A 21,606-nucleotide genomic window follows, 5' to 3' on the forward strand; every position below is an offset into this window, starting at 1 on the left:
CGTTGAAATTGACTTTCTACCGAAACTGTTAAACGCAAGATAACTAATTACTTTCGAAGAAGTGATTCTTTTATCTTTTAACCCATACCGAAAGTGAATAGATTTTGTGTAAATTAAGCAAAAATATGCAAATGTGTTGGGGATGACCTAAACAGGTAGAGGTGGGAACGTCGGTAATTTGCTGGGATAAAGGTAAATTTTCCTGTATCCAGTCTGCCCATTTCGCACAATGATCCAATTGTTCGCCCAGTTCCCATGTCACGACAGGGAACACATTATTCTCACGCGAATGATCCTATGATCTCTTCCTATCGGGGGCATATGACTTCTCACTCTGATAACACTTATTCAGATTTCAGAACTGTCTTAAACGCAAGATTGCTTCATGCAAATTCAACACATTCTACACTTATCACGTAAACATGCCTCAAATATAAATATTTCGTACGTAATACAGCCCTGTATTCTCCATTCAACGAAAATATTATTCACTACTGACTTTATTTGCCCTCATTTCCGCCGATTAGGATAAACAAAACTGTATCAATTTTAAATAAATAAATTTATCAACATGTGCTACATAAATATGAAACTGAAATGCAAAAAGTCACCGCTCAACAGCTGCGAAGAAAGATACTCAACATCATAACTATTTAGCTCGCTATGTTCACTCAAGGATAACAATTTTCGATCAGATTCTGGCCTCGGCAACCAAATGTTTAACTAGACTTTAATAAAATCAAAAAATTGAACGTTTATTAGGCTCAGAATCGCACATTTCAATTTTATTGTGATACAAAAGAGGAGGAATAAAAAATTAATATCTCAAATTTGATTTTTTGGTCAAAATCGGATGCTTTTTTAACCTTATTACTCAATATCTCAAAAACTATGCATCGTAGAGTATTTTAACTAGTTGCGTGTAATTTTACGTCTGGAAAACCATATTTCAAGTGTTTTTAAATTGACTATTTTTACGATTTTACTACCGCTCAAAAACTCGAAAAAATATGAAACTGAAAAAAGATACTCAACATCATAACTATTTAGCTCGCTATGTTCACTCAAGGATAACAATTTTCGATCAGATTCTGGCCTCGGCAACCAAATGTTTAACTAAACTTTAATAAAATCAAAAATTAAACGTTTATTAGGCTCAGAATCGCACATTTCAATTTTATTGTGATGCAAAAGAGGAGGAATAAATCAAAAAATTAACGATTAACAAATCAAATGAAATTAATTTGGATAATTTGTAAGTCTCAATAGGTAATATTTAAATATTACGTGATTAATTCTAATTCTTGTTTTTTCCCAAGACTCTGGTCCAAATTAGCCGCAAGTTTTGTAAAGAAACTGGATTTATTTCCAAAAATGCGGAAAGGGTGACTGTGGTAAAAATTTTTCTTTCCCAGGCGCCCCTCTCTTGCTTATTTTGGCGCCCTTGCCCTATCCCTACTCCCCACTACTGATGTGGGGCGAGTGGAAGGATAAAGACTGAGGTGGGCTACCTTCACTTCCAAGTCGCGTTCGTGTGGTGTGCGAGGACGTATCTCGTCCTGGTTTGAGTGTTGTTGCTTGTGTTTAGATTTTAAGACGTTTTAAGGATATTTCACCGTTTTTTCCGACAATGTGGGATTCGATAAGCACGGATTCTTGTGATGTCTGCCAGTGCCCTCCAAGGTAACTACCCCTTGGATTTTGCAAACAACCCTTAGTTTAACCTTACATATTAAAATGTCCTGATAACCGTTTTTTTTTTAAATTTGTGATTAGCCGTTTTTTGGGTGATAAAATGTGGCAAGGACACTCAAAATTCAGTTTTAAGCGGGAGAAAGTCGTTTTTGCGTTTGAGGGGACAGGGCCGGAACTGCTCGTTTTGTTTTGATTAATTCAAGGTTGAATTTTTGTTTCAGATCGAAACGAGGGGACGATTCTTGTTTGGATAAAGAAAACATTCAGCAAGCGTTAAGTCCGGTCAAAATTGAAGAATTGTCGTTTTACGGAAATTCGAGTTCTCCGGTAACCCTTTGTTCCGGGACTTCACCGAATCATTGCAACCACAATATTATAACTCGGCGCCCCCTTGAAGACCATGATCCCAATTCGCGCGATTCGGGTTACGTTACTAATTACAATGAGGGTAAATTTTCGACTTATGCTTCGCCAACTCGGGGGTCGTTTGAACTGGCCTCGATTGGGTCAATGGAGGATGCGTTTTTTGAGGATTTTTCCGACATCGAGCCGTTGGAGGATAACTTGCCGCAGGATTTCGGGAAATTGATCACTGGACCGATTAATTTCCAGAACAGGAGAGAGAAACCGGCTTCGCCAAGGGATCTAGCAATTCGGCCCTTATTTCGCCGGGCTTTGTCCCTACAAAATGAAAGGACACCGCCAAGCCGGGCGAGATCTTGTCTCTTCAAAACAGCAGAATCGCGCCCGTTTAAAAGACCAGAACCTCCGCAAGATTTCGAAAGTCCCGATTCGAAGAAACAGAAGATTGAGGAGGATGAAGCGGCGGTTCCTTCCGTCCCAAAGCCGGTTCTTCAGAGGTGCATTTCCGCAACCGAGGAGAGTATCATGTGTGCGGTTCAAAGGTCTTTCGTGGAACCAGACCTGATCGGGGATTTTAGCAAGACGTTTTGTTTGCCGTTAACACAAGGACGTCATCAGGACTTGAAGTGTATCACTGCTGACACTTTGGCTAAACTCATCCGAGGTGATTTTAACGGAAACGTCGCCTCTTTTAAAGTTATAGATTGTCGCTACCCTTATGAATACGAAGGTGGCCATATTGACGGCGCCATTAATGTCTACACCAAGGAGCAGTGCATGGAACTACTGACTAATGTCGAGGCTTTGAGCAAAGAGCCGCGCAAAAGGAGCAATATCCTAGTTTTTCATTGCGAATTTTCGAGCAAGAGAGGTCCAGATTTGTAAGTTTTGATTCTGGTAGTTTGTATCTTTGTTAATCACTGTTGTTGGTTCCAGATATCGGTATTTGCGTGAACAGGACCGCCAGTTGAACCAGGACGTCTACCCCTCGTTGCACTACCCTGAAGTTTACTTGCTTGAGGGTGGGTATAAGAAGTTTTTCGAGGAATTTTCCGACTTGTGCGTTCCTATAGCCTACACGGAGATGCTACACCCGGAACATGAAAATGAGTTGCGACATTTCAGGCTCAAATCCAAAACTTGGAATGCTGATACGCGTCAACGTTCCGGGAGTCGCCTCAATTTGAAAAGACTCGGACTGTAAATATCGAATCCCAGTGCCAAAATTTGTGAGATAGTACAAAATACAAGTGCGTGGACTTGTTTTGCCAAATGATATGTACAAAGTAATGTGCTATATTAGCATGTATCCTGAAGACTTAGTCTTCTTAGTGTATATTACAACTTGTATATAAGAGAGTACCTAAATAGCTTGCTCCAGATTCATCGAGATGAGATCTTTCCTTTTGCAATGCTAAACCACCAAAGTTTTCTTTTTGTTATTTTTAGACAGTCGACGGATCACTCTGATCCCCCTTTTTAATTTATTTTTTTATGTGCAATTTGAACAGCAATAACGATGTGATGTTGCATTTCTTTACCAGTACATTATGCTTCCTTGCTGTTGCGCTGGTGTTTGTTTGCAGATTTTTATGTTCATTTTATTAGTTTAGTATAGTCTAAGTGTCAGTATTGTTTTTTGTATCCTTCAGCATATTCAAATGTGTTCGAATGCAACGGCTGGGGATTTTTTACTACTTTGAATGTGATTTGTTCACTATTTGGACGGACTGATGCTTACCCAACCGTTGCATCATAGATTTTTAAAGTGATACTTAATATTATAGATCTGTACAATATTTTAATATTTTTATAACTTATGATAATTACATTTTTGTTCCACATCAAAACCAACTTTTTTTAAACCCTTGCCCCACAAATTCGTTATTTTTTCACCGGTTTAACTCCATAAACGCGCCATCTACCAATCAGTGGTAAAAACGGAAATATCTTCCTAGAAAGATTTAACCGTTGAGGTACCGTAATATTTTCACAAGTGCAAATATTTCACGTCATAACTGCCAATCGGATTTATTTAATACAGTTAGATGTAACACGAAAGTGGCGGTTATTTAAAAACATCACAAAAAAAGTACGTTATTGAGATAATAAAAAGCGTCATCTATTATGCAATAGCACGACTGCGAAATATTATCAATAGGGGAAGAAATCTGTAGTAGTAATATTACATAAAATAGGTGGCGTGTTTTGGGTCAAAAGCCGGCATTTTTCTGTCATTTTTTAACTTGTGATTGTGTTCTGGAAAGATCGGTAAGTTTTTTTGTGTTTAATCCTTGTCGTGTGTAGAAGCCCGCAGAAAATTAAATTCCACCCCCACCCCCCACTATTAAGTAAATTTTTTCAGCAAAATGTTTGCTCTTAGAAGATCGGTATTTTCAAGTCGTTTTTTCTCTTCTGTAGCAAAAAACATGGAAAAACACGGCGTAGTCCCGGATGTAATTGATGTCGCGCCCGAAACGACAGCTGAGGTAACTCGCGTAACCCTTCCCGGGCCCAGTAACCTGTTTTTGTACTGTTAGGTAACTTATCCCAGTGGCGTCAAGGTCGACATGGGCAATGAGTTAACTCCGACCCAAGTCAAGGATGTCCCAAGTGTCAAATGGAATGCTGATAATAACGCCTTGTACACCCTTTGCATGACTGGTAATTCGGTCTAAATTGAATAATTTAGGTTGTAACGCCTCTTGTGTAGACCCAGATGCCCCCAGCCGTAAGGATCCCAAGTTCAGAGAGTGGCACCATTGGTTGGTTGGTAACATTCCAGGTGGGAATGTCAACCAAGGGGAAACCCTGAGTGCCTATGTAGGATCTGGACCTCCAGAAGGCACAGGACTTCACCGCTATGTTTTCCTTATTTACAAACAAAATGGAAAAATTAACTTCGACGAGGAACGACTTCCCAATACGTATGTCCTTAGAACGTTAAAAGCGGCATAGATTTATTGGAATAATTTTAGTTCTGGAGATAACCGCGGATGCTTTTCTATTAGAAAATTTGCAGAAAAATACAAATTGGGACAACCGGTAGCCGGTAACTTTTACCAGGCCCAATGGGACGACTATGTCCCAATTTTGTACAAACAATTGGGGGGTTAAGACTTGAATCCGTATTTTCTATTCGTTCAGTTTTTTGTTTTATGTTATTATTTTTTTTTCATTAGCTTTGAAAGCGATTCATAATAACTTCAATAAAGGATTAATAGTTTAAAATAGTGTTTCTTTTAACTTTCAAAACCTTGACCTGACAAGATCCTTCCATTTGCCTTTTTATTTTTGTTAACTAATTGGGGAAATAAAACTAGAATTCAACTGACTATGGTTTTATTCGCTACACAGTTACATGTTTTTGGACATTGAACTGAGTTACAACATTATACTGCACTAAAGCATCGTTTAACGAAAATAACAACTTTAAGCTTTGACATCATAAAATTTTGGTCCTGCTACAAGACATGACTAGAATTGAAAGAAATACTTGCTATTCCATGTAAGTAAAAACTTATGAATAGTTGAGCATCTTCCTGATAAAATGAGTGTATGTATATAGAAAGTGGCAAGAGATTCATAGAATTGGACAGGAAGAGTATTTAAAAAGATATGCAACAAAATGGACACATTTATATACATATATAGATTGTTGCATAGTAAAAAATCAAGTAGCTCCTATTGTGCAAATGAAGTAGAAGCCGACTGAGTTTTCGCTTGGCAACAATAACTAAGACTAGATATAAAATGTTGACTAAAATGAAATGTAACAAAATTGTTATAAAAATATAACGTTTTTATGGTGAAACAATGTTAACTAAAGCACATAATGAAAACAATACGTATCAGTCCCCTGGCTCTCAAAAATCGAAAAGATCAATTCAATATCACCAAAATGCGAAAATTTAACTACCTAAGCGTCATACTCATACAAAGTTTATGGTCTCTTCGGTCCCCCCATCCTCCATTACCCTTTCTTAATTTAGTTTTCTTCAAAAGTGTTGTATACGTTAGTGTTAAATAGTTCGGATACAAATGTCTTTTAGCAGTGTTTAGCACTTGTTGAACTTTTGAAATTACAGCCGTCGATTCACAGTTGTTTTTCTTATGGTGTACACCACTGAAAGCCCGTTTTAATCCAATGATCTAAACAAAAACTTTGGTTACCATTCTCCAATATGGAAGACTCTTGGACCTCGTACCACCATAGCATGGAATTTATGTTTCAAACAATTTTGCGAAATATGTTGTAAAGACCAATCCCAATTGTAGTCGTCATATTTGCAAAAATAATCAGCACAGCCTACTATATCCATCCACGTGGAGCGGTTAAACGCCATCCCCATGTTATGCTTACTACTAATCCAAGGTGTTATTTCCACCTTGAAAACATCACTTTTAAAGACTTGCAAAATTCGTGATTGAGCATGCTAAATGTCAAAATAATACTAATGGTAAATAAAATGCTACAGCAACTGCAAATTACATGAAATTGATGTACACATAAAGCGACATGAAGGCAAGCGGAAGCTACCTTCTGTGAGTGCTGATAGAGTGAGGGCAGCACTTGGAATGTCCAGGAGGGATGCACTTGACCTGCGCTAATAATAGATTGTTGCTTGATAGCTCGCAAAGCCTCTTTCTGCAATTTTACAACGTATTTACATGTGAGTTACGTAAAACACACTTAGTTGCAGCTGAAGCAGCATTGTTAATCCACAGTTAAGTTATTTAATGGTAACAGAATGTGTGATGATTGGAATAACATCGCAGTTCGTTACCTTTTTAGCATCCCCGTAGTAATTAAAAGTTTTTAGATAGGTACCCAACGAGAGGATGTTGCAGTGTTTGCAAGACTCCTTGCAAGTCTTCTCCATTAATCTCAAAATATAAATAAAGTCTTCAGCTACGTAATGATCCTCTTCCAAAAATACCACAAGTCCCGTGTGGTTTCTAGTAATTTCTAACTGGTTGAACACTCGGTTTGCTTTCCACCACCAGTGGTGTTTCGTTTGGGTGAATTTCGCCTCCCGATAGTGACCATAAAGGTCGGGGTAGAGGGCATTGTTGCATTTCTGGATTAGTGCCCTGGAATATCAATAGTTAGGGTACAAAGTACCATTTTTGTTCCTTACTGTTCTCGTTTAATATCGCGTGGACAGTCGTTTGGATCCTCGCCAGGGAATTCGTGCGGATGTGTTTGGATCGAGTATGGATAAAATATCTGGATGACTTTACAAAAATCGACACTTTGGACCAAACTGTTTATTTCTTCGTCGTAAAAATCATGCGAGAAGACTAGAAGGGCTTGGGAAATACCACGAGCTTGGGCTAAACTTACAATAAGGTGTCGGAGATAAGTTATGCGGTCATGTATCTGGAAAAGTAGCAAAATTGAAAGTTGAACCTTCAACTGATTTGACCCCAATACCTGGATTACTATAACTACAGAATCGTTTTGTAAAGGCCCGAAAATATCTTCGTTGTAGACGGTTTGTTGGAGATTGTACTGTGCTATGTTCCGTTTGATATCCGATATATTAAGAGTCCCTTTGCTGTAGGCTGAGTTGGCACCAGTGGTACCATTTAGGCCTAAACTATTGCTCACGTTTCTAGGCCTTGGAGTTAGGAACTTGTGCAACACGGCCGGCACCATACTCAGTATGGCCGCATTTGAATCGTTTAATTCGGAATTTGAATCGTTTGAACCGCGGTAACTTAAAAAATTTATCTGAAGGGAGATAAAAATTACTATGAAGATTATTAGTCCTGTTCGAAGCCATGTGTTTCCTCCTCGGCGACGCCCTATTAGGCCACGCCCGCTGCTCATTATAGTGCATGCCAGATCCACGAGGCCCTAAAACCAAAATCATCAAAATTTGGAAAATTTCACACCCAATGACCAAGTCCAAACTCGCTACTTTAAACAAATCCCGGAGTTTTGTATTCTTCAGGAGAATCTCTAATAGAGTTACCGTCACTTGGGAGTTTTATTATCATAATTGAACAGTTATTTGCCTAATTTGATTACCGTTCAAGATTTTTCGGTTCTTGAGTGCTTCACGTCAAAAAATTGGAAGCAATCCAAAATCGATTACAAAGAAGTACAGTCTTGTTAATTCCCTGCTTTCCACTTTAATTTCAATTTGTCGCGATTTCCTCATCGATTTTTTATTAACAAGGCCAAATTCAATTGGGTCACCTCAACTCAAATTGTTGGTTTTTCTGAGATAAGTCATTCCTAGTCTATTTATAAGTGTTCGTGCGCATTTTAATTGTATCGAATTCAAGTTGAAAGTTAATTTGCATTCACATGTCACCTAAAAACAACAAATTTGCGCCGTTATCGTTTAAACGATAGTTGGCTTTTGGGGTGGAGCCTTTTCCAACATGCAATATTGTAATTACTTTGTTTCACTTCAAAGAGGAATTTTTCTGCAGAGAATTGGAGACTGTCCAGAATACTTGTGGAAATTTATCACCGCTTGTCAAATATTTAATAAAATTTGGGCCTGTTTCATCACTGACTTTAAATTTACGGAAGTCTCATTGAGAAAATAGTTAGTTTGTTTACTTTGGTGATAAGATAGCTAGGTTTTTCACCTATTATTGTTTTTGCGTTCGGGAAAATCGTAAATGTGGTTGGTGGGCGATAAAGCTGTCATCCTTTACTCATTCATTATCGTAAAAGTTAGCGGTCAAGTTTACATTTGAGATAGTAATGAGGTGAAAATTTTCGCAAGACACCATATGGGAGCAGGCGTGAAAAACGGTGATAAACAGATTCGAATCCACCATCTAACAAGTTTAGCCGTGATTTTAATCAAATTCGGTGTCGTGGTTCCCTTTAATTATCAGCAGTGCCTGTATCGACCCGAGTGTTTCTCCCGGCTGCAGTCATTTTTCCCTAATTTTTTTACCAGGATCGATATATGTCTAATACCCCGTCAAGTGTCTTTTCGTGTTTCATCTCCCGCGCAATTTACATCAATCTAATAAATTCGCCCAAAATTTGCATCTGTTGAGATAAGTTTTTATGTGTGTACTTTGCCATTTTGGAAATTTCGATAGCTCTATTTTGGGGGCTTTATCGATTTCCCTTATTTATCAGCGGAAAACCACCTACAGGACGGTTTTAACGTTTTAACCGTGACCCAGACCGCTCGAATATAGACCAATTAGACCAGTAATTGAACGGACAAAGTCTACAATAAAACGACCTTTCAATTCAGTTATTACTTTTGTAAGAATTACAGAAAATGAGGGTGATTCCGGGGAATGGCGGTGTTGCAAAGGGCGATTTTTCACCCCCAGCGCCAATAAAAATAGACAAGAAGTAATTCAGCGATTTATTTTCAAAGTGTACAAATCTATTTCGCTTGCCAATTACTCCCGAAATCCAGTCAAATTAAATTTATGCACTTATTTGCCGGCGAACGTATTTATAGTTTCAGTTTATTTATCCAAGGAGTTGAGAGTGAAAATCTTTTATCGTGTCAGTGTCAGAATCAAGGTGGGATAGCGTTTCTTTCATCTCGTCCGGAATATTTCAGATTTCCCGGAGGATGAAGATATTTACAAACTTTGGCCCAATTAAACATGAGGAAAAGCAAGAAAAAATAATGCACCCACCTGCACACATTTGAAAAATAGATGTTTAACACGAATACACATGATGATACACAACGCTATTTCTGTTGCATTACCGAAAGTCATAAAACATATACATATGCACATATTTTCTGTCCTGTCATAAAAGTCCGATAAACAAATTTTGTATTTTATTTTGGAAAGAAAAGTAAAAACCTTATCTTAAGATTACATAATTTTTGGCAAACAAAGTAAAAAGTTTGAAAAAAGCAATTGTCCAAATTGTGCGTGCTCGAATTGTTTCGAGTTCGGTCCTGGAACCTTTTACACAATAGACTAATTTTATAATCTTAGAGGATAAGTTCTACTTTCTGGGATTGTGAATTTTTGTCTGTGTCAAATACTGTTCGAGCGAGTTTGAAGTCGGGCAATATTTTTGCATTATTAAAGCCCCTTTAATGCTTCGATGTTCAAGCAACGAGTGTAAATTGTTTTTAATTAATTCTGAAATCTCGGCGTGGCGATGAAGGCAACCTTATTGAAGCTGTAAATTTCTTTTGGGCCTCTCTCCTGCTAGTGATACTGATAATAAAGAGAAAATATGTACTGTCATGTAAGGTTGCAAATATTTGAATAAATTGTTTGCAGTGTCTCTTGTTGTCATTTATGACATAATTATACATACAGACTATTGTACACTTTATTATAACAGTAAACATAATAAAAGCACTCAACTGACAACCATTTCGTAGGATTTATCGGAAAAATCTATCGTCAATTACAATAATTAGCAGACATTTAAATTCAAACGAGGCGATTTTTCATCGACCACAAGCAATGAATTTTACATTTTTCACCCAGAGGCGAATTTTTAACGCGATTTGTGAAATATCCATTTCAATAGCCTGTCGGACTTTTCATAAACACATGGCGTGTTGTATCACAATACCAGAAATGGCCAGAAATAATGAAAAAACTCCGCACTATAGCAACATTTTTTACACCTTTCATAAAGTTGTAAAAAACTAAATTTCCCCAATTTGGAGAATCAGTATTTGTAGAGTAATTCTCTCACATTTTTACTATCTCTTCAAGAAGAACGTTTTAAAAAATGGCTGAAATTTTTTTTTTCTTTGAGAGCGCTGCATAGTGCATGATCCCCTAAGATCGCCTGAAAGTAGCGTTTCCTTGGAAATTAAATAGAAAAATTACCAATTACCGTCACTAATAAACTGTTCTAAAGAAAACACATAATTTCCAGTAATTTATTAACATTTATTTTTCAAAAAATATTAATAATAAAAAACAAATTCTTCGGTTGAGTAAATATTTCACAAATATTTCATATATTACGTTTGGCTATACAGGGTGTGTCAAAATTCCCGGACCAACGTGACATGCCATGTATGTAAGATACCACGAACATGGAAAAAAAATCTGTTAAAATATTTTTACATTAATTTTTTGAAAATTGACATTTTTTATGTCTATTTAATGATTTTGATGATCTTGTATATGTTTTCTTTTATAATTACTTAATAAAGGTACGATAATTTTGCCAATAAAAGCCACAAATAAAATTAGACAGAGTTACAATTTAGGATACAGCTTCCTTGTTTCCTCTTCGAATAGCTTGTAGCAAAAAAAATATGGAAAATTATTTTTCCAGCAGAAACAAATATCAGAAAATAGAATAAAAAATATATAGAGTACTCTTCCTCAACCGAGGAATTTGTATTTATTATTGATATTTTTTGAAAAACAAATGTTAATAAGTTATTGAAAATTATGTGTTTTCTATAAAACATCTTATTAGTGACGGTAATTGGTAATTTTTCTATTACTATGCAGCACTCTTATTTTTTTTTTCAGCAAATTTTAAAACGTTCGTCTTGAAACTTATGTAAAGACATAGTAAAAATATGAAAGTTTTTACATAAATTTTTTGAGAATTTTAAAAACCTGCGTAATATTTATTTTTTCGTTTAAACAATATACAATTTTTAAATTATTTATTAATAACAAATTTTTAGAATACATGTATTATCACGTCCGTAGTGTACCGACTTACATCTATTATTAAAAAAAAAATTGTTTCAATATGTTGATTTGCTCTTTAGAGGTACTTAATTTTGTACATACATCCCTGTTTTTGCAACATACATTGAAAAAATAAAAACGGTGGAATACGTGTCACTTATTTTTACACGTTCTATAACATATCTCAAATTTACAAAAATCAGAAACAATGAGTTTTAAAAGTGATCGTTTTGGCATGGAATTAGTCAAGTGGCCAAAAAGTTGGGTCACAGTTCAATATAAAGTATGGAACCAACCGTTTTTTTTTTAATCATTTGCCTCCAAAAAATAATAATCAATATAAATTAAAGTAACTAATTTAAAAAATGTGATCGTATTTTAAGAACAAAATTTTGTTTTCTTTTTGATTTATACGATTTTTTTGTCAAAATTGCAATACATATATGTAAAAAAAAATTGATAAAATAAATATAAAGTAAATAGTTGTAATACTTATATTATAACTTTCATGAGAAAAATGGCTTTATAGTGGGCTATCATTTAAAAAAATAAAAAAAATTGTAGAACTCAAAAACAAGACAATTCTAAAAAATCACATTTTGGCAAAAAATAAAAAAGCTCAAACGCCCTGCTTGAATTATTTAGTTTTCTGTGTTTTTTTTTTTTTTTTTCAATTTGCTACAAGCTACAAGACTTGTTTTTTAAATAGCAAGCCTTTAAAAAATTGGCAAACAGTTTGATTTTTCACCAAAATGTGAGCTGTCCTGAGTGACAAACAAATTTTTGTTTACCAAAAATAGAATTGACCCGGTAAGGTCAGTGGTAAATGATCATTTGATCAATATTCCAGCCAAATGAAATGAATTGTGTGAAACTGGTCCAAAAATACAACTTCCGCGTATCGATTGGTGTTATCTCATAAATTAATTCGAATGTCGTCGATAATAGTAGTCACAATCTTCACTCCGCAGCCCTGACCTTTGGCGTAATTCTCTTCACGTTCACAATTCCGCAAAATTACAACACAGAGTGATTGAAGCCACTTTTCAAAATAACGCAATTTTATAACGTAAGCAAAACTACAAAAGCAACCTTGAAGCCTAGTTTTCCACCACAGTGGAAATTTCACTTTTAGCACGTGCTAAAATCAATTAGATTCTTCAACGGTTGGGCAAATCCAGCGTTGCGTAATTGACAACATCGCGAATATTTCATTTCATTCAGGGTTTGAATATGCAAATTCGAATTTGGTGTGACAGAGATTGTCGGCGTCGCGACGTCAATAAAAAGATGCAGAGCGAAATATATGTACATAAATTGTCGAACTCGTATCAAAAATAATTTCTAGTTTCTAATTTTCAGAGCACTTCGAATCAATTTAAAAATGTAACGAGCACAATAAAACAGATAATGGGGATAATAAAATCAGCGTATGGCTACCAAATGCAAGATAAATAATTCATAAAATCGGAGTTTGTGTATCGATCCTAGCACAAATAATCTAATCACTAATCAGGTGTAAAAACGTAACAAGTGGTTGTGATAGTTGAAAAATATCAATTTCTAATAATAAGCGAGTTGAAAATAGTCCGCGAATGTGCTAGAAATAGTCCAAGGAAACATTTTTTAATTGCTCCTTGTAATTACTATCATTGTATTCAAACAAACTACTCATTGGGAATAAATATTTATTTGATACCACCATGGTGAAAAAAGTTAAGGACATCAGCCATTTGGAACGTGAAACTTTTTTCTCTAAAAACACTGTTTTTTTCTCATTTTCACTATGGTAAACATCAAAATCATCATAATGGGGAGCTTTTTCTCGAGTGTATTTTTCGATGGTAATTTAGGAAAATCGCGTTACATCGATAAGCACAAAGAAAACGTTGAGCTTTCCCCGAGGCTTTCCTCAGGGGTATTATGTTTCAGCCTCATCACAACTGCGGTGACATTTATGACTAATTAATTTCTGCACGACAAAAAACTGTTTTTCATAAAGTCTTGTAACGTCGAAATTGAGTTAGGATTGATTTGAGGGCTAGGCCAATACGAACTATTCTATTCTATAATTCATAATATGTCTTGGGGTGCAACTGACAGATGACTCACACCAGATTCTGAATATTTTAGGTAATTGTAAGACTGAATAAAATATTAACTATATGTTTGCCATGAAATAACAAACAATCTTTCAACTTATAAATAAACATAAAGTAAATAAACTTCTAGGTCGTATTATAGAATAATTTAATGAAGCCTTTGACAGCTTAGTTCAGTCTCATCAGCATTAATTGATTTACTTGAGAGATGCAAATTTATGATTTTCCGTCTTGAACAAAGAATTTTTTTTGTATTGCGACAGTCAAAATTTCGTAGTTTCAGAAACCTTGGTTCGCAAATTGTCTAATTAACGTATCGTTGTTTGTCTCTAATTAGCGCTATTTTGAGCCCAATAATTTATTTAAATAGATACGTTTATTTGCACCGTTATTTGAAACACTGTTGCATTTGAAATTTCAACTGTGATTTAAACACAGGAAATACCATTCAAAATCGAGATCAAAGAATTTTAATGACATGTGTGGTAAAGTACCACAGGAGAATAAAAATCATCATTAAAAATTTTAATGGTTTCATTGAACCTATGTAAAATCGCGCCAAAATTATTTTTTATGTAGTTAAATTTCAATGCATGACCCGTGACTTTATATGCATGTTGATTGAGATATTTTTAAAATAATGATAACACGTCTTAGTGCTGCACGCACTGAATTGAAAAACGGCTGAAAAATTTAAGGTGTTTCAGTTTTCTGGGCTATAGAAAGTGACTCAAAACCGGTATTTAAAAATAAAAAGTGAAATTGTAAATAATTAAATGGTCAATATTTGGACTTGGTCATTAACGAGAATCAATATTTCAGGCAATTTTTTACTTACTTTAAGTCGTTAGTTCAGTGGTGTGCCTTTTTACTGTTGTTATTCTCCTCATTATTTAATTTATTTACCAATTCATCTATTATTCGATTATTTATTACATGACAACTATTTAGTCGAGACCTTTTGGCATTTATGTCGGTCCATAGTATGGATTTTATACAGTCGTTGCACATTAAACCATTTTTATGACATTTAATTTACTACAACCGTATTTAAAAAAATTATTAATGGTAACTATCAGCTGTCTCAGGACATGCAACAAACACTCGCCACTGCCACCAAACTAACTCACTCCCATCCTGTCTTCAATGTTTTCAGAATATTATTTTACAATCGAGAAGTGGGAGCCATCTGTGAACGGGAAACCGAAACAAAGACCTTATTCGTGAGACAACCTGTATACTATACTCGAGCAAAAAATATTCCTATTCTCTACTACTTCTACTTTTGTGGTATTTTGGTGTTAGGGGAAGAATAAAAAAGTCGAAAAATTGTTCATGTTTATGTTTATTAAAATAGTTCTTAGTGTTAACACGTAAAATTACTGGCAATACAATCACGAAATTTAAATTTACATTGATCGTAAATTTAAAAATAATGTAATACTATAGGTTTGTACATCATCAAATTGTAAAATAATTGAACTGATCAATCACATTAAAGTTAAGTATTTATTCATTAGCTAGGATAATCGGGTTGTATTCTTGGTGAATCTTCCTCAAGAACATGAAAGCTAGAAGCAGGAGACTGGACCCCAGGAGGTCACCCAAGGCTGTTAAATACGGAATTGCGGAGTTATCGGGGTCCATCTTGAACCTCCACATTGTGTGGATTATGATATGAGCAATGTACAACAAAAGCATGATTTGTATCAGACTAACTCCAATGTAAGTCAAGGCGAAGGCGGGTTCCACACAAGACACCCCCTCGTTGTAAATAAGATCAGCAACGAAGAGAAAAACTGCTTGTCCTGGAATCATCATGAGGACCAAAATCCTGGCCGATTTCGCTGGAAGAACTCCCCGGATGAGGGCCTTCCACGGCCAAACCCATTGCTGGGTGTGCGGGGGAATGACCCCCATTAGGGAGGTCTTGTGCAGCATCGTCGAAATGCGACTCGCTTGTACCGAAACCAGATTACCACCGATCCCATTGATTATTGGCTGGAAAACCACGAAACCAGTAAATTGATCCACCGCTGAATCCAGAACCAGTCCGCCCATCCTGCGGAAGAAAACGGGATTAATGCACTGTCACGTTCAAGGCTAATTACAAGGGTCACTGGTGGACAAAAAACTGTCAATATTTACACCACAGGAAATTTTGCTCAATGTCATGATCATGCTATTGACATTGGAGCGTTTTTCACACGGTGACAACATTAAGACATCGGCTCATGTGGAAAATTAGACCCAGATGACCTGTTAATAACTAGCACACGAACTACTCGAGGACGAGGAAAAACTACACCGTTATATAATTGTTTATGTTGCAAGACTAGGCGATCAGTCAAATGATTGTAAACTTGTATTTGACGAATAAATTGTGAAAACATGAATAAAACAAACAATTTTGGTGTAAATTTGCATTGTAAACAATAGTAAAAATATCGCGTCTTCAATTTAATTAGTGATCAATTAAATTGTAAAGTTTTAAACAATTTGAGCTTAATTGCTCAGTGATAATGGGCGAACTTATTGATTTTTTATCTCCAAGACTGCGAAACTTATAATTTGCAATTAAAAAGCGTATTGTTCATTTATTTTCCTTAACACGTGTGTGTAATTAGTGAAATTGATTAATAAATTAAGTTCTAAATTTTCACCACGTGCACAAATAATAAGTAATCTAGTTGTGAGCCCTGCGTGAAAAACCCTTGATGCATGTCAGTCAAAGTTAATTTGGTGCTAATTTGTTAACGATAAAAATTGTAAACTTCCTTTGGTTGCAAATTACATGTCAAGAAAATTACAACTTACCCGCTGATAATGAGAGCGCAGAGAACTGGAGTCCATCCGTGCGTTAGAACTTTTTTCGTGTATTTATTTTTTCGTACAATTAAAACCCATACTGGAAGGATGAGGACGATGTAAACTACCAAAATAGTAACGAGGACCCATGTGTGTGTTTCTGGAATTGTACACGATGGTTGCGAATTTTTGGTAAAATTCTACCCACCATGGATTGAGTATAGAAGGCTGGCCCAGGAGGAAAGGACTAGAAGTGAGACAACATCTCCGATGCTAGCAGCGAAAGGCGTGGCAACATTGTCCGGATTGAGCTTCATCTTATGTGTAATAATTATCACAGCAATTAGTACGAAATCTAAAATGAAACATGACATTGTCGCTGTCAAGATCCCCGAAGCTGATAACAACAACGCATGTTCCCAATCAAAGCCACCGTTGACTAGAGCTGAGGCAGCGACTGCAAAAATAGCAACAAGGCATGAGGCGACGATAGCCTGGACCTAAAACCGGGCATTCGAGTGAAAAATTCGAGATTTGCCTCGAAATCTTACTTGCACCAACCCGACATTACCCACGATCATTTTGAACAGTTCGCGTTTGGACTTCATTGTGCCCATATGGGCTTGCGTGGACAGTCGCGAGGCAAGGCACATGTCGAGGTTGCCCTTAAGCCCGATTATCGAAGGGACGAGAATATACAGCGCTTTGACATCTTGGAAAACATCGTATTCCTAAAAATGAGGGTTAGAACCGTCTTGGGACTTCGACTTACTAACCTCAACGTTGCCTAAAACAATCCCAGCGCCAATTGTGCCAATTCCTGCGATCATGAAGGGGATGAAAACTTGTAAAGTTATGGAATACCAATGCTCTTTCTCGATGCTTTCGGCTGAGACTTCGGCTTCCGACTCACTGATTGCAATGGATTTGATCGATTCCAAAGATTTGCCGTTATATAGAGATTCAACTTTAACTAAATCGAATTTTTAGTCGTTTGACTAATTAAGTTGAGTTACCTACCATTTTCTGCTTCCAATTCTTTGTCTGATGATATACTCAAAATTGTCGAAACAGTCAACTGGTTATCAGGCATATCAGGGATTTTGTCCGACAAAACACTTATTGTTATTTTTGGATCTAAATTGTCTTCAGAATACGGATACACCACCATTGCGCCCGACTATGTACAAACAGTGTGAGTCAAGAATTTTTTGACAAAATAATTATACAAAAATGCTAAATGAATTTACATAAATTACAATAAATACAACTATTGTACTTATCGGTTTGTGTTCTTGTTGGAAATCATTTTTGTGGTTATTGTATCGATTCAGCGCTAATTCCGTGTCATTAAATGTAAAATGTGTCAATATTTAAATGAAGATAAAAATTATTGTAAGTTAAATTCGACAAACGTGAGTTATCATTTTTATGAAGTCTCTGGATTATCTTATTGTCAACAAAAATTTTAATTTTTTTCGTTGTTTATTAGTAGATAGACGTAGTAACATATTGTTGAAAAACTTAATTAAAAACTTGATTATTGGCGATAATAGGCAAAGTAAATGATACTTACTTTATGTTTTTATGGATCTGAAGTATGAATAGGTTGAATTCCGTCCAAAACGTCTCTTGTAATTTCACTTCTCAGAAAAGCGCTCAATTTTCGATGTGAATGAGTCCTTGACGACCATTCAAAAAGATTAAATCTAAAAGGAAAACGTACGGACATAATAAATTACGGAAAATAATTTAATTGTTAAAAGTGAGCTCTTAGTTCAGCTATTAAAAATGTCTTCACTTTATTATATAGAGATAAGTTAAAATAATAATGATAATAATAACAATAATGGTGAGAAAAATATTTGCCTTTGTTTCGGTTCTCAGTCTTGTTTACACCAGATTTTTCAGAATTTCAAGTCAATGAAATTTTTATTTGTTTTGATATTTTGTGTGAAATTTTTCAGACACAAATGCAACAAATAAGAAAATTCAACAAACAAATTATTCGACAGACAGGAAAATTACAACAACACTTATCTCATTTGGTATTTACCTTAGACCTCACATCGGTTTTCACTGAAAAATACCAAATTTGGGAAAACTACACGACACTCCTTACATCTTGACTTTGATACAAACTCTTATAACTATTTTTTATATCACTTGCAAAGATAGCCTTATCTTATTAATTATCAATTAGTATATTTCCGCTTTATCTGATTTTAATTTTTACCACTATTTCGCAATGTTCGCAAGAAAACTCAACTTTTACTAGTTTACAACATCTTGTGGTCACGGAACGAAAAAACGAACGTTCCGCTGAAATAATCATGGAAAATAAACCGCCATAACAAAATCACGCCAAACGTTAATATTTTGTCAAAATTTTTAATTACTTAATTAAATAATTGTGGTAGAAAGTTGATTTGTAGAGAAAGTGCGTATTTTTTACGCATCACTTGACTTAATTACAAAAAATTGCTTCAGTTTTATATTATTAGATCAATAATAGCGAATCCTAGAGAAGGTTAAAGATTAAGATCAAAAATCGCTTCTAATTGAAAAAAATTGTCACGATAAAATCTTGACGTTCATTAAATCTTGAAATTTTTGATACTGTATCATGTTTTACACCTGTACAATACTCAACTGCAATGCATATTGACGTAATGAACAGAAAAAATTAGAATCTTGATTATCCCAGTTGATTTTTGAGATTTTTATCTTCTTCCGGCACTTCTGAGAGACTCTTAATTTTTTTAATAAATTCGTAACCAGCCAAAAAGCAACAAAACTGTCCGACTGTCCTCAATATTATTGCATTTTTCGCGGTATTCTAGCTTAGTGCAAGCATTTCTTGCGCTGGAGTTACTTAACTTAAAAGTCAATCATCTCGATTTAATCTTAATTTCAGAGCTTGAATATATAATTGCGAATTTAGATTTTCGTTATCTCTGACTTTTCACCTGTCGATTGCGAATTTTCCCATTTGTGATTATTGCAATCTTGTTCAAATATTGAGGGAGTGAAGTTGAATTTTGTGTCTGCTAAGTGACTAATATAAATTAAGCTGGCCAATAAAAATAACAACACTTAATTAAATGACGATAAGAAAATTTATAGTAAACACGTTTTATTGTGGCTGGAGTTAGTGAAAACAGTTTCGGGAAATTAGTAAATGCTTTCCCAAAACAATAACCGCGAGAGCAGGCATTTTACGACACTTTTCTCCGATTATAACCAATTTCCGGTTGTCTGAAGCTCATCCAAAACAAATTAACATATCTTAAGCACCGATTCGGCTTATCGAGACAATATTGTAAGATGTAATCTGAACTTTTCCAAGCGGCGACATAAATCGCCAATTCTGGCTTGGAATCGTCGATTCTAAACTAATTTTTATGTAAATTGCTGGATAATAGGCGGCAAACAACGTCATTTCGTTGAAAATATGTGTAATCGACCGATAATAATATTTTCAAGCCGAGCATTTTTCGAAAACAGACAAACAATGAAAATTAGAAAAATCCCCAATCACGTAATTGTTGTGCAATTTTATCATTATCATCTATCTATAGTGTGAAGAAATTTCTTGAAAATACATCAGAAATAAGAAAAAATTTATTACTTGATAAGCGATTTTGATTCATGCAAGCTTGATTCTGATTACTCGTGTCGTAAACACAAAATTAAACCTTGACGTCAAATTGTCCACTTTAATTGCTTTAAAACTGATTTTTAGCTTGGGGAACATTTTTAACACGATATTTTGAACTTTCGAACCTTTTGTATTTGAAACTAATTACTGTAACTGTATTCGATTTACATTCGCAAAAATATAACAATTAGACTGATTTTACCGGTTTATGATTTAAATTGAGGAAGCAATTGATAATTATTATTTGTATTCGACCTTTCAATGCAATAAATTATAGGCTGGTCCGATATTTGGCAATAATTATAGGAAATCTAACACCTGGAGTTGTTTAAACTTATAAATCGTTTCGAATTAATCGACTTTGATCAGATAAGACTTAAATAACCTTGAACTGTCTCATTTTCGGATTAGGTGTTATTTTTTTCCCATTCCGGAACTCCCTGTATAAAAGCTAACTGTATTGGAGTGCGTAAGGCTCAGGTATCAAAAGAGAGGAGTCTTTTGTGTCCACCGGATGAAATAAAGTTATTATGTATGTCGTATATCCGTTGAGAAAGCCACAGAAATTTTCTTTATTTTGAAAAAACTAGCGCAGTTGTGAATTCCATCCAAATATTACTACCAGAATGCCACAACAAAGAAAAATTGTAATTGCCAAATTTTTGGGCGAATTGTGCACCGTCACTCTTTCTTCTCGCGAATTTAATTAAAATTGTGGGCACAATTACTGTTATCAAAGCAATAATCGCAAAATTTGATTAATGAGTTCGACCAAAAATGCGTTTCTTGATTAGTAGTACCTTGTTGGTTAATGGTTAAAAAAAATGTGGTTTTCTACTTACGAAAATCCGTGAGGAATAGCCAGCTTTACAAAAATAAATAACACGTGGAACACGGAGAAAAAGCACAACCAGCAGTCACACTGGGTCTAGTTTAAGTAAGTACTAAACCATAAGCGAAATATCCCAGGTACGCAGGTACTCTTGAAAATTGCTAGATAATAGATAGTGACGTCAGAGACTGTTTGAATCTTAGTTACCTCTCAGTAGTTATGCGCTCTGTTATAGAAGGAAATTGTGGACAGCCCCCACCATTTAAAAGCAACAGCTTTTCGCCCCAGTAACCTTCACTTATCCTTTTTTCAAAGACAGGGAAATGAAAAATTATGCTAATTTTATTTATTACCATCTAATTGAGACATTTTTTGACAGATAGAATTACAGTTAGGAATGTCGCTAAGAAATTGCACATCCAGAGCAGAATTTCTAAACAATGTTTAGATAAGGGGTACACTTGTAAATTGTTGTTTTACCAACGATAAAAACAAGTTACAAAACAATC

At 35.2% G+C, this 21,606-nt stretch overlaps 4 protein-coding genes across 9 annotated transcripts; 2 read left to right on the plus strand and 2 right to left on the minus strand.

Annotated features, from left to right (window-relative positions):
- The first annotated feature begins 1,529 nt into the window (after positions 1-1,529).
- On the plus strand, positions 1,530-3,902 carry LOC123006349 (M-phase inducer phosphatase-like). The gene is made up of 3 exons (XM_044400767.1): positions 1,530-1,683; positions 1,917-2,939; positions 2,995-3,902. The coding sequence occupies exons 1-3, from the start codon at positions 1,631-1,633 to the stop codon at positions 3,260-3,262; spliced, it is 1,344 nt and encodes a 447-aa protein (XP_044256702.1). The 5' UTR covers positions 1,530-1,630; the 3' UTR covers positions 3,263-3,902.
- Positions 3,903-4,243: 341 nt separating this feature from the next.
- Positions 4,244-5,289, plus strand: LOC123006415 (protein D2-like). 2 transcript variants are annotated; one of them, XM_044400874.1, is made up of 5 exons: positions 4,244-4,329; positions 4,480-4,547; positions 4,599-4,722; positions 4,772-4,985; positions 5,037-5,289. In XM_044400874.1, the coding sequence occupies exons 2-5, from the start codon at positions 4,488-4,490 to the stop codon at positions 5,173-5,175; spliced, it is 537 nt and encodes a 178-aa protein (XP_044256809.1). In that variant the 5' UTR covers positions 4,244-4,329; positions 4,480-4,487; the 3' UTR covers positions 5,176-5,289. The 2 variants fall into 2 exon arrangements, with proteins under 2 accessions (XP_044256809.1, XP_044256808.1); XM_044400873.1 differs by having other exon boundaries at positions 4,307-4,329; positions 4,424-4,547.
- A 94-nt stretch (positions 5,290-5,383) lies between these two features.
- On the minus strand, positions 5,384-14,907 carry LOC123006544 (alpha-1,6-mannosyl-glycoprotein 2-beta-N-acetylglucosaminyltransferase). 5 transcript variants are annotated; one of them, XM_044401107.1, is made up of 7 exons: positions 14,635-14,907; positions 7,496-7,921; positions 7,200-7,441; positions 6,846-7,152; positions 6,599-6,706; positions 6,232-6,446; positions 5,384-6,184 (listed from the first exon to the last, which is right to left on the minus strand). In XM_044401107.1, the coding sequence occupies exons 2-7, from the start codon at positions 7,892-7,894 to the stop codon at positions 5,974-5,976; spliced, it is 1,482 nt and encodes a 493-aa protein (XP_044257042.1). In that variant the 5' UTR covers positions 7,895-7,921; positions 14,635-14,907; the 3' UTR covers positions 5,384-5,973. The 5 variants fall into 5 exon arrangements, with proteins under 5 accessions (XP_044257042.1, XP_044257041.1, XP_044257040.1 ...); XM_044401106.1 differs by having other exon boundaries at positions 5,384-6,210; positions 6,267-6,494; positions 6,551-6,706; XM_044401105.1 differs by having other exon boundaries at positions 6,232-6,494; positions 6,551-6,706.
- A 216-nt stretch (positions 14,908-15,123) lies between these two features.
- LOC123006185 (solute carrier family 41 member 3-like) lies at positions 15,124-21,293 on the minus strand. The gene is made up of 8 exons (XM_044400470.1): positions 21,108-21,293; positions 18,181-18,313; positions 17,625-17,784; positions 17,381-17,577; positions 17,156-17,335; positions 16,813-17,104; positions 16,614-16,764; positions 15,124-15,858 (listed from the first exon to the last, which is right to left on the minus strand). The coding sequence occupies exons 3-8, from the start codon at positions 17,773-17,775 to the stop codon at positions 15,306-15,308; spliced, it is 1,524 nt and encodes a 507-aa protein (XP_044256405.1). The 5' UTR covers positions 17,776-17,784; positions 18,181-18,313; positions 21,108-21,293; the 3' UTR covers positions 15,124-15,305.
- Between the last annotated feature and the right edge of the window lie 313 nt (positions 21,294-21,606).

The sequence above is a fragment of the Tribolium madens genome, unplaced genomic scaffold (genome assembly GCF_015345945.1).
Source record: "Tribolium madens isolate multiple individuals breed KSU strain unplaced genomic scaffold, Tmad_KSU_1.1 Scaffold_2;HRSCAF=44;Tcas5.2_LGX, whole genome shotgun sequence".
Classification (NCBI taxonomy): Eukaryota; Metazoa; Arthropoda; class Insecta; order Coleoptera; family Tenebrionidae; genus Tribolium; species Tribolium madens.

Bases quoted from the DNA above. Each gene is read 5' to 3' on its own strand.
- LOC123006415 (XM_044400873.1), top strand. From the start codon at position 4,428: ATGTTTGCTCTTAGAAGATCGGTATTTTCAAGTCGTTTTTTCTCTTCT. The intron at 4,723-4,771 runs GTAATTCGGTCT...CCTCTTGTGTAG, and splicing joins GTACACCCTTTGCATGACTG to ACCCAGATGCCCCCAGCCGT. The intron at 4,986-5,036 runs GTATGTCCTTAG...GAATAATTTTAG, and splicing joins GAGGAACGACTTCCCAATAC to TTCTGGAGATAACCGCGGAT.
- LOC123006349 (XM_044400767.1), top strand. From the start codon at position 1,631: ATGTGGGATTCGATAAGCACGGATTCTTGTGATGTCTGCCAGTGCCCT. The intron at 1,684-1,916 runs GTAACTACCCCT...TTTTTGTTTCAG, and splicing joins GTCTGCCAGTGCCCTCCAAG to ATCGAAACGAGGGGACGATT. The intron at 2,940-2,994 runs GTAAGTTTTGAT...TGTTGGTTCCAG, and splicing joins AGCAAGAGAGGTCCAGATTT to ATATCGGTATTTGCGTGAAC.
- LOC123006544 (XM_044401105.1), bottom strand. From the start codon at position 7,894: ATGAGCAGCGGGCGTGGCCTAATAGGGCGTCGCCGAGGAGGAAACACA. The intron at 6,495-6,550 runs GTAATTTGCAGT...TTTGACATTTAG, and splicing joins TATGTGTACATCAATTTCAT to CATGCTCAATCACGAATTTT. The intron at 6,185-6,231 runs GTAACCAAAGTT...ACGGGCTTTCAG, and splicing joins GTCTTCCATATTGGAGAATG to TGGTGTACACCATAAGAAAA.
- LOC123006185 (XM_044400470.1), bottom strand. From the start codon at position 17,775: ATGGTGGTGTATCCGTATTCTGAAGACAATTTAGATCCAAAAATAACA. The intron at 17,578-17,624 runs GTAGGTAACTCA...AATTCGATTTAG, and splicing joins AGAATTGGAAGCAGAAAATG to TTAAAGTTGAATCTCTATAT. The intron at 15,859-16,613 runs GTAAGTTGTAAT...TTTCTTCCGCAG, and splicing joins TGCGCTCTCATTATCAGCGG to GATGGGCGGACTGGTTCTGG.